General features: G+C 46.6%; 1 protein-coding gene across 1 annotated transcript; it reads right to left on the bottom strand.

Moving 5' to 3' along the window:
• Positions 1–155: 155 nt before the first annotated feature.
• Positions 156–9,728, bottom strand: LOC311253479 (indian hedgehog B protein-like). Its single transcript, XM_084347491.1, has 3 exons — positions 9,283–9,728; positions 4,906–5,167; positions 156–1,786 (listed from the first exon to the last, which is right to left on the bottom strand). The coding sequence occupies exons 1-3, from the start codon at positions 9,580–9,582 to the stop codon at positions 1,101–1,103; spliced, it is 1,248 nt and encodes a 415-aa protein (XP_084203617.1). The 5' UTR covers positions 9,583–9,728; the 3' UTR covers positions 156–1,100.
• Positions 9,729–11,372: the final 1,644 nt, after the last annotated feature.

Raw genomic sequence — 11,372 nt, 5'->3', positions numbered from 1 at the left:
AGTCAGATATGAGGCTAAATCAGTCCTGAATCACACACACACTCACACACACTCACACACTCACACACATGACGCACGGCTCACCTGCCTCTCAAACCGGAAGCCGACAGGTGTCAGCAAAGGTGCGTTCAGGTGTAAATGAGACGTCACACAGCTCATTTCCACTTAATTTAATTTCAAAAATAAATCTTTTTCAATATCTCTTCACCCAGAATAACTTCATAAACATTATTGGATTTCTGTAAACAAATAACACTTAAATACGCTCTATTATTCACCCTAAGATCTGTAAAGTTACAAACAACACATGAAACCAAATCCCTTAAAATTCACCTTGAAGTTCCTCTAACAAACCATCAAACTGGAGAAAATAAGACTTTCATTCATTCATTTAAGATCTTCTTCTGGAGTCAAACACCTTAAATTCACCTGTAACTTTCCCCTTAATCTACACATCACATTTCACATCAATGAATCCTCAATTTAAGGTGTTTTTAAGGAGATTCTCACTCAGTATTCAGGTATTTTATATGTAAATGAATGGATTGTTTTATATTAAGGGATTTTAAAGTGGCTTTTATGTAGAAATTGAGTCTTTTAATGGCTAAAAACCCTTAAAATTCACCAAAACAGCATCAAATCATCACTTCATTTACAGTTTACCTTAAAAGTGCCTTAATTTTTCAATTAAGATGAAAATTCAGGAACTCAAAAATGCTATTTTGGTAAAATGTAAGAGTTTCATTCATACACTGCACTCTGAAGGTTTAAGGGGATTTTAAGGGATTTTAGTTTCACAGAGTTTTTAAGGATAAAAGTGTCACAGAAGTCTTCAAACATCAGAACTTCTCTTCTATTTTCTGTCTGTTTGTGTTTTTGGGAGAGTTGATCTGCGTCAGTTCTTCTTCTTCTTCTTCTTCTTCTTCTTCTTCTTCTTCTTCTTCTTCTTCTCTCCCAGCAAGAACCCAAACGTCGCCCGTCTCACCCGGTAGTTGGTCGCGGTCCCGTCCAGCTCTGCAGGCTCGTGTCTCCAGTTATAAAGTGAAGGTTCAGGTTCGTTTCTGATTAAAGCGTCCACCCAGTTCACCTGTCCTCCATCCTCACCTGGCCTCCTGAGCCACGCCCAGCGGGTGGAGGCGCCCTGAGTCCAGCAGCATCCTGCCCAGCCAGTGTAAAAGCTGCGAGTACCAGTGGATCCCGTCGCCGTGGCTCCAGGTGGATCCAGTCCAGCTGTGGATCAGCCGCAGCGGCGAGAAGGCCCAGTGAGCGAGGGAGTGCTGCTCCACCACGGCGTAGCAGGACGCCACCACCCCGTCCACCACCAGCGTCCCCTGCCGGGTCAGCGGTGCAAACGCCCCCCTGCCCGCCCTCAGGCTGACCCGGGTGACCCGAGACAGACGCCCCTCGCCGCGCCTCTGTCCCGCCACCAGCACACACTGTCCCGGCCGGGCGTCACTGGCGTACACAGTCCTGAGGGCGCCCGGGGCCGGCGCCGCCCCCTCTGAGCAGTTCCCCTCAGTCACAAACAGGAGGTGGGCGGCGGTGAGCGAGAGGCGGGCGCCAGCTTCTGTCTGCAGGGTGTAGAAGAGCTTCCAGGTCACCGGGTCACGGTCCAGGAAGGCCAGGACTTCACTGTAGACCAGCTCCCCGCTGCCGTCGCCGCCCGCCGAGGCCAGGACTCGCTCACCGGGTCGCAGCTCGCTGACGGACTTCTGAGCGCCGCTCTCCAACGTGACCGAGGCCTCGCCGGGGAAACAACCGCCAGATTTAGCCGCCACTGAGTGGTCTGCAGGACAGAGAGAGAGACGGCGGTCAGACAGAGCGAGGGCGTCCTGATGGACAACGTGCCGAAACCTTTGACTCATCATCTAATGATGTTTGTTATTATCTCGTAAGTTTGATTTAAAAAGTCGAACATTTATAAAAGTATTTCTATTTTTGTGATTTCAAACATTCAATCAACATTTCTTTATTGTGTCCTCGACGAGCTTCCGTACAAAAGAGCTCGAAACTCCCTGTAGATAAATATTGACTGTTTCTTTTCTTCTCTGGAAAATAAAAGAACGATAACGAGATAAAAACTGAACGTGTGTGTGTGTGTGTGTGTGTGTGTGTGTGTGTGTGTGTGTGTGTCCGGGCACTTGAAAGTGACACTTCAGACCGTCTCAGTCTATCTGGGATAAATATTTGGGGAAGGACGGAGACTGGAGGCGGTGATTAGATAAGTGAGCTGCAGGAGGAAGCAGAGCAGGAAAATCAGCCGGCAGGTTAATCATCTGAGGAACCGACTCGACCGGACTTCAACTCCAGCACCGATGAAACCACTAAAACCATTAAAACCACTGTGACTGGAGGTGATGTTGAGTTTTAAATCTTTTAAAATGGTTTTAAAAAGTGTTTAAATAATCCAGATTTGACCAAAGACATCCAGAAAGTCAGTAATTTATTAAGTGTTGATTTATAAATTAAGTGTTTTATTATTTAATAAATAATTTGTTGCACATTATCAAAATCCTTTTTCACGCGTGTGTTCAGTGTTAGTTTGTACGGAGGCTGACAGGGGACAAAATGAAACGTCTTTTTTTCAGGTTAATTTAATTCCTCTGCAGATTCGGACCAGAAATAACTTCAGTTTTCAGTAAAAAGAGATTTTTCTCTCGTGGAGGTGGTAAATAAACTTGAGTGTTACCTTCCTAACTCCCTTCTTGGTTTGACCACAGACAGAAATCTGACGAAATGTGTTTTTCTTTGTTAGTCTTCGTCTACAGGCTCCTGGCGCTCTGCTGCCCCCTAGTGGTTCTTCCCCTCTGGCTCATTACAGTCCTGTCGGTGCCTTAAAGGAGGATTTTTGGGGGATTTTGTTCATCAGCTACATTTTCTCCTCCACTGGCGTGATTTTCCTTCTCACCAACGATTTCATTTCTTTGAGGAAATTTGAGGAAAAACAGGAGAAAAAAAAAAAAAGGAGAAATCAAAAATACCAACTTGATTGGTTGCCCTTCTGATCAAGTCAAGGACTGGGCCCTCGCAACCCGATCTGGGAGGGAAGGAGAGAGGAGGAGAGGAGGGGAAAGGAAGGGAAAAGAGGTCGGAAGAAGTCGGAAAAAAGGGAGAAAGAAAGAGAAGTTACCACTCAGTGTAAAATGTGTCGGGGAGGTTTCAACTCTGATGCATTTTTACAAGACTGTGTGAGTTTCAGCACGTCTGCGGACGCCTCAGGTGTGATAACTGTCATGCTGGCTGCACATTTGCGGTTATGAACAGACGCTGTGTTGAATATGTTGCACCTTAACGTGAGTGTGTGTGTCGACCTACGCAGAGTCTGCAGCGCTGAGCAGCTGATTTAAAGCAACAGGAGGAAGACCTTAATGTTAACATGAAATCTATAAAGTCGGGTGAAGTTTAGTTCGTTTAGTGACAAAACTGTCATTAAAACTGTGCCGAATTAGCTGTTAGCACTTCCTGTTTGCAGTGAACTCATGGATGTACAGACAACTGTCACTGGATTACTGTGATACTGAAGAAAACTTAAAAACGAGACTTTTCTAAGGCAAGTTCTGCACACATAAGAAGCCTCTTTTTTGTGGATTCCTAAGTGGATTTATGGGGCTGTATTCATGATGGTCATCAAAATGAATTACTGTAGAGGTACTGATATAAAGTCAGGTGAAGTCTCGTAGTCCACAAAACATTTCTCACAGTAAAACAGAAACAACTGAAGCAGCTGGAGACTCGATTTAAAAAACAACCAAAAAAGTTGGAGCTCGTCTGCAGAAGCCCTGAGATCACAAACTGATCCGAGCAGACGTCGTTTACAGCCTTTATTCAGATGAAATCTCTTTCAAAACTTCCAGGATGTGTTTGTATAAAGAACCGACGAGCCTGTTTCCGTGTGAGGAAAGCAACAAAGCTAACAGAAGCAAAACTTTAGGCGTGACGGAGAAGTTGGTCTAACCTGAGGGAGGTGGGGTGAGTGGCAGATGAGACAGATGAAGGAAAAAGGGGGATGTAAGAGCGAGAAGGTGCAAGCAAGAAGAAAGTTAGCGACCAGGAGAGGAGTGGAACAAAACGTGTTAGAAAGACGGGAAAGGCAGCGGGAGCGCGTCGGTTCTGAACTTCTATAAAACGAGTCCAGCGTCTGTCTGACTGTTTGTTTAAGGGTTTGAAGGTCCTGTGTCACAAAATGCAGCTACATTTTGTGGCATTATGTTGCTGCAGCCGCGAAGCTTTCATCGGGATTAGTGACACGTCAAAGCTGAAGAGGAAGGTGAGGGTGAGTGCGAGGCCGCGATTTTCTCCGAGAGCTGCGGCTAGCGATTACTTTCATGGCTGATTATTTTCTTGGTTTGTTGTTTGTTCTAGAAAACGTTGAAAAATGTCACGATGTCGTCCTCGAATGTCTCGTTTCGTCCACAAGTCAAAGATATTCAGTTTGCTGTCAGAGAGACAGAACGTGTTCACATTTAACAAGCTGGAGTCAGTTTGTTTCTTAAAGAAAAACTCAAAGTGGTTAATGGATTAGCAGAATAGTTAGTGGTCAGTTTAATTAATCGTTAATCGTTGCAGCTCTACAACCGTTCAATCCATGTAAGCTCTGATCATTTTTGTACTTTAGCTGCTTGAACAGATGTTATAATATATGTTATATAAAATCGTTTCCTTTTCATGTTAATAAATAATCCGTCAGCGTCACATTTCTTTTTAAAGACGTATTTGCTGTTTTGAATTAGCAGCATGTGAAAGTTATCTTCAGGAGACAGTGAAGGCCTCAGTGTGCTTCAAGAGGAAAGCTCCTGGCTGGTGTGAAGCACACTGAGGCCTTCGAGGTGCGACTGTAGATCAGGTCGTCTACATTTAAACAACTACATCCAACAACAGCACAGAGCTCCGCCCGGCCTCCCTCACCGGACTTGACGCTGCAGTGGATGTGGGCCTTGGACTCGTAGTAGACCCAGTCGAACCCGGACTCCACGGCCAGTCGCGCCAGCATGGCGTACTTGTTCCTGTCCCGGTCCGACGTGGTGATGTCCACCGCCCGGCCCTCGTAGTGCAGCGACTCCTCCGAGTGGTGGCCGTCCTCGTCCCAGCCCTCGGTGACCCGCAGCCGGACCCCGGGCCACAGGTTCATCACCGCGATGGCGAGAGAGTTCAGCTTGTCTTTGCAGCGCTGCAGGAGAACAGACAGGCTGTGTTTGGTCTTCTAGTCTGGTTTTTACACATGTAGTATACAAATAAATATATAAGCTATGTGGCCAAAAGTACGTGGACATCTTCTTTTTATTAAGTAATATGTCACAATAATATGTAACAGCTCTAACAGCCGTCAGCCTTCTGTTTCTGCAGTAAACTGGGAGGTGTAAAAAATATCACTGTGAGCTGAAGAGTTCAGATTTCCCTCCACTGGAAGTGAAGTAACACCAGGAAACAGACAAAACTACACCAAACTACGTGTCCACATACTTTTGGCCTGTCTTAAAATGTAAACATGTGTATTTCATCTATATTTGTTCGTTTATGGACATAAACTGGGAGAAAAACCTTTAAATCAACTTTAATGTTGGACGTTTCTTGTGGCACACAGGCAGCACACTGTAAAAAATCCTTATCTGTAAAATAAAGGTAGGTTTCCATGGAGACAATCACCTGCATAAAACCACAAGGAACCAATAAAAAAAATCCTTCGTCTTCAAATGTAGGAGAAATTTACTCGTTCTTTATCTTCACATTTCCGTTCGCAGGAAGTGTAAAATTAAGTTTTTACGATGTTTTCACAGCCTTCACGCTCGTTTTATGTATTTTTACAGTTCATGGTGTGCAGTGTTGCTCTCTGCACAGCTGACCGTTGAACTTCTTCCTGAAAGTTTGATGATGTAGGAGTTTAAGCCCCGCCCACTGCTGCTCCACCCTGAGCCTGCACTGTTAAACCAATCAGACGGCAGCAGGGGAGACGCACTCTGCTGATGTCTGTGGCCGCAGCCTTTCCCACAATGCACCCCTGCTGTCAGAGCCGGGCCTGGTGTTTGCTCTGTGTGGTGAGCGACGGGAGCTAAGTTAAGGACGGAGGGGTGACGGGGGACGGGGGGACGGGGGACGGAGGACGGGGGACGGGGGAGGGCTGTGAGGTTACAGGGTGGAGGGTGATGCGTCCCTCTAAACCTGGAGTCTGGTCAGGGCGAGCAAACAGGAGGTGAGAGGGCCCATTGAGGGACTCGCTCAGCTCCCCGCGGCCCTCGTAAATAAATCCTCCGTTAATTTAATCCTCGCTCGGCTGCTCGCGTATTTACAGAGGTCAGATCTCAGGTGACACCGCCGACACACCTGGAGACGCAGATTTGTCACGACAGCGACGGTTTCAGGTCATTTTAACAAGATGGTGGATGAGAAGTCAAACATTTAAAGGTTTTTCTCCCAGTTTATGTCCATAAATAAACAAATACACGTACTTTCACGTTATTTAGATGTCAACTATGTGGCCAAAAGTATGTGGACACATAGTTTGGTGCAGTTCTTCTGTTTTATCTCACTTCCAGATCTTAAGACGTCAGCAAACAATGATATTTTAGACAAACTGTTTCCTGTTTGAACATTTGTGACCTCGTGCTATAAAGCAGGTGATCGTCTCCGTGGAAACCTTCCTTCATTTTACAACGAGGGACTTTTTTTACAGTGTAAAAAAGAAATTCATCTTAAAAATCACCCGTTGCGTTGATTTTAAGATTTTTCATGGTGATGTATCAACATATAGAGATTAAATAATATGTATTTCCACATATTCATATGGCCAAAAGTGTGTGGACGGCATTTTTTTGGTCAGTTTTCGTGAACGTAGCATCACAGAGACAGACGAGAGAGAGTCTCTGCTGAGTGCTGAGTTCAGTCGGTGATGTAATCGAACTGCTTCAGGGCGAATTAGCACAAATAATCCTCGATGGATTGAATTAAAATCTATCTGAGCCGACTCAAACACAAATGTTCACAGACGAGGCGATGCTTTACACAAACAGGTTTTTCAGCGGGAGAATCAAACATTTAATACCTTTAAAGGTCAAACATGAACCTTTTTAACCCCGTAAATGCCTCAATAAAGATTAAAGTGAAGTTTTATTTATTGGTTTTCTTTCACCTGAGAGTATTTCATTTCCCCGCAGCCCCTGAATGCGTCCCCTCAGTGATGCAGCCTGTTAGGAGTGAAAAGTGGGATTAAACGCTATAAATGTCTGTTTCCATGTTGGCTGTGATAAGAATAGCTCGGCCACAGATGCCTTCTCACAGTGTCCACTGTGGATTTTAACGTCTTATGTTTTCCCTCCGCGGTTTAGAGCAGCAACGAGCCGGACTTCATAAATCAGACGATGGATTTTGTTGGTTTTCCTTTCAAGGTGTACGGATCGACGGCGGTTTAAGCACTAAAACCGCTGGCTGCACAAACATTGGACAACATGCGCCTGTGCACACCTTTGCGCTGCAAGAAGTGGCGTCTGGAGGTCGTGTTCCGTGGAGGGACTCTGCAGAAACCAAAGTCACAGAGCCGATCTGCGTCCTTGGAGCAACTTTTACGCATCGTGTCCGCGAGAAATCCCTCAAATGACAGAAAAGTCTCGCACTTTATCAACACAACTGACTTTATGTTCACAGCTGAACACGAGGAGTGACTCTTCTTGCAGCGTGGCGTCGCCCCCTGAACAGTCGCGTCTGTATGCAGCAGCGCCCAGGAAAGAGCGAATAAAAAAATCTGTATAATTAAAGCTTCGACGCTATTTTTGCACATGTGCGCTGCGAAAACAAACAAAAAAGTAACACGGAATAGTAAAAGACAAACAGGAGGCTGTCTGCTGCGGCCTGGAGCCCATAAATTGTGTGCAGGTCTGCGCCGGTGACGCACGCTGCAAGAAATGTCCAGTCTGGAGACGAGAAGTGAAGTTTGACCGCGCTGGTTTTTATCTTCTGGCTTCAGAAGTAAAGATCAGATAACTGTGGTTGATGTCGGAGATAATAACTCCTGAAACAAAGCGACACAACGCCTCCATGCCGCGCGTTTAAAGGCTTTAACTGGCCTGGTGTTTATCTCCGAAGTAAGATCAATGACTGATGTTGGAGGTTAAAAGTGTTGAACACAGCCACATAACGCATCGATATGTTGGGTTTAAAGACTTTATCTTCCGTATTAACCTCAGCTGGAGTGAGTCCGGACTGGAGACGAGAATTGAAGTTTAACTGGGCTGATTTTTATCTTTCAGCTTCATTTTCTGGACTGAAACATCTCAAGAAAAAGCAGAAATCAAATCAGATAAATGCAGTTGATGTTGGAGGTTAAAACCTGAAACAAAGCGACATGACGCACTGATATCTTTGATTTAAAGGCTCTATCTTGTACATGAACCTCAGCTGGAGTGAGGTTAAACAGATGTCCAGGCTGGAGCTGCTTTTTATCTTCCAGCTTCATTTTTTGGACTCACTTTCTCTGAAACTTCTCGAGAAGTAAAGTCAGATAAACGCAGCTGATGTCGGAGGTTAAAGCTCCTGAAACAAAGCGACCCAACGCATCCACATGGTGCGTTTTCAGGCTTCATCTCGAGCGGATATTTCTTGCAGTGCGCGCAGAGAGGTGACAGCTCCACACTGCAGTGCGCGCCTTCGCTCCCCACGTGGGTCTGTGGACATAAGCGAGAGGAAGCCCGCGGTCACAAGAGCCAGATATAAATACTTTATTCCTGGGGAAATTGGGAGTCAAATAAATTCCAGCCCGGGGCCACATCAATGACGGTGTCGTAAAAATTTCTGACAGTCCAAAAGGCGACTGTTAAGTCTGGCCAGTCGGGCTAAAAACGACAACGGTAAACATCAGGACACGCTCGACCCGGGCTCTAACCAAATACGACTTTTGGCTGTTTTTCCACCAAAAAACATGACGTGAAACAGAGGACAGAGTGTTTTAATTAAGAGCGAGCGCTGTTCCAGACGCGTTCAGCTCGCCTTTACGCACAGAGAGCCTCTGAGAGTCCTGACTGAAGAAGCAAACACTGAGCTGTGATCAGAAAAATCACCTTCAGACTGTTTTCATGTCGCAGATTTCATTAAATCACTAAATTAATCTAAAACTTCATGTTTTGTTGCGTTTTACTCAAATTCTGAAGAAAAGTGTGAGTTGTGTTTGTCGGGACTGATTTGAGTCTCGAGTCAACAGATAACAGCGTCCACGCGTTTAAAGACTGGCCAAAGTGCACCTAGAGATACCTGGTTCAACCCCAGGCTAAAAGGCACTACGGCAGCCGGGAAGGTTACCTGAGTCATCATGCGGTCTGCACCTGTGTTCTCCTCATCCTTGAAGATGATGTCGGGGTTGTAGTTGGGGGTGAGCTCCTTGAAGCGCTCAGAGTTCCGGGTTATTTTCCCTTCGTATCTCCCGCTGGCCCCCAGCGTCTTCTCCGCCACGTTGGGGCTGAACTGCTTGTAGGCGAGCGGCGCGAGTTTTCTCGGTGAGCGCCTCTTGCCATAACCTCGACCCGGCCCGCAGCCCTCGCTGACCGGCGAGAGGAGAAAGGCGCACCCGGCGAGGCACGTCACCAGCGTCGAGAGCAGCATTCCGCCCCGGGGCCGGTGTGAACCCCCCCGGCGGGTGGCCAGAAAGTCCCCGCTGGATGTCTTTTGATGTGTGGAGCTCCTCTTTTTAATTTAGAGAGGAGGCACCGCGGCAGGACTCATCCACGAGTCCCCAAAAGTGGCCATTCCCGGCGCGTAAAAGTGTCCCGTGCGCCGCTGGAGACGCGCTGAACCTGTCCTCTGAGTGCGCGCGGAGGCAGGGGCATAAATAGGCGAGGTGAGTTTGTCTTGGCAGGCGGCTTCAAAGCTGTCGAAGCTGTGAGAAAAGGCCTACAGACAGACACGGAGGCGCGCGGTGCGCAGTCTGGCTGCGCCTGTTGGGCACGGCGGTCAAAGGGTGTCCCCGCAGCGGTTTGTGCTCTCGGGTTTGGTCTCAATGCGTCCCTGTGGCGCAGCGCTGTTGGCAGCAGTGGAAGTGGAAGAGATCCTACGAGAGAACAGATGAGGTGCCGCGGGAGAAGAAGGAGACCGCGCCCTGCTGGACCTGCCCTCTGCTGCGTCCTCTCCTCCCATCGGGGTGGCACAGGCCCCGCGGCCGCCTGTTTTCATCTGTTTATTGTCAGCCAGGAGGACACAGACCAACACCGACCACGAGACTGACAGACTGACAGACTGACCGGCCCGGCGCGCGCTCCCTCACTCTCACCTTTGGACCCGCAGGTGCGCGCGTAAAGACCGTGCGCTCCGAAACTTCCTCAGCCTCATCTGGAGGATCTGAGCGTGACGTAACAGTCTGAGCTGCAGGTGAGGAGGCAACACACCTCTGAGCACCTGTGTGGACCCCTTATAGTGACGTCACACTAACGTTAACGACCCAAACTGAGGCTCAGCGGTTGTTTGGTGCAGTTCATCCAAAAAATGAAAATCCAGTCAGTCTCCTCACCTCCATGCTGGGTGACAGTCAGGTGAAGTTTCGGGACTAAACATGTAAAAAAAAACAACAACAACAAAATAAAAACTCCATTAAAAGTTAGCAGAATCAGCTGTTAGCACTTCCTGTTTGTAGTGTGCTCATGTATGTACAGACAACTATCACTGGATCACTGTGATACTGAAGAAAGCTTAAAAACATGACATTTCCAAGGCAAGTTCTGCATTTATAAGAAGCGTTGTTTTTATGGAAGTGCAATTCAAATTAAATAAGTGTGTCACGTGTGTGTGTGTCCAGATTGACTTCTGGAGACTTGGATTATACCAGACGAGCTGTACGGACCCATTTTATGACTTGGTAGTTTTTTTTTACGTTTTACGTGACTCTGTTTTACTGTGAAGCTCCAGAAATGTTTGGTGGACTACGAGACTTCACCTGACTTTATATCATCAGGAGGAGATGATGACTGACATTTAATTTTTGGGTGAGCTGCTCCTTTAATATGGCCCTTAGGGGCCTCATTTTCCATCAATCTGTTTATTATTTTCTCGATTGTTTGGTGGATGAAATCATACAAATGTCCAGTACAACATCAAACGTCTTCTCTCTGACAAACAGCCCAAAATATTGAGTTAACTTTAATACATCTTACATTTCTTGTTCCTTGGCCACCGAAGCGCAAATGTAATACACCAGCTTCTTTCTGGGAAATTATCAGGAAAGTGAGGGTCTCAAATGATTACCAAATAATATTTATACAGCCCTCTGCATTTCCAGTTATCATGACGCCACTCTTCGGTAACGCTGTCACACAGAAACTCTTGAAACGCAGCAGGCAAACAGCGACTTTTCAACTAAAACTTCAATAGCATTCCCGAGATGCTGCAACACCTTGAGTCAA

This window comes from Pagrus pagrus, assembly GCF_965226575.1.
Source record: "Pagrus pagrus genome assembly, chromosome: 24".
Taxonomy (NCBI): domain Eukaryota; kingdom Metazoa; phylum Chordata; class Actinopteri; order Spariformes; family Sparidae; genus Pagrus; species Pagrus pagrus.
This window is presented reverse-complemented; position numbering and strand designations above follow the sequence as displayed.

Bases quoted from the DNA above. Each gene is read 5' to 3' on its own strand.
- LOC311253479 (XM_084347491.1), bottom strand. From the start codon at position 9,582: ATGCTGCTCTCGACGCTGGTGACGTGCCTCGCCGGGTGCGCCTTTCTC. The intron at 5,168-9,282 runs GTAACCTTCCCG...GTTCTCCTGCAG, and splicing joins CAGACCGCATGATGACTCAG to CGCTGCAAAGACAAGCTGAA. The intron at 1,787-4,905 runs GTGAGGGAGGCC...TCTGTCCTGCAG, and splicing joins CCACTGCAGCGTCAAGTCCG to ACCACTCAGTGGCGGCTAAA.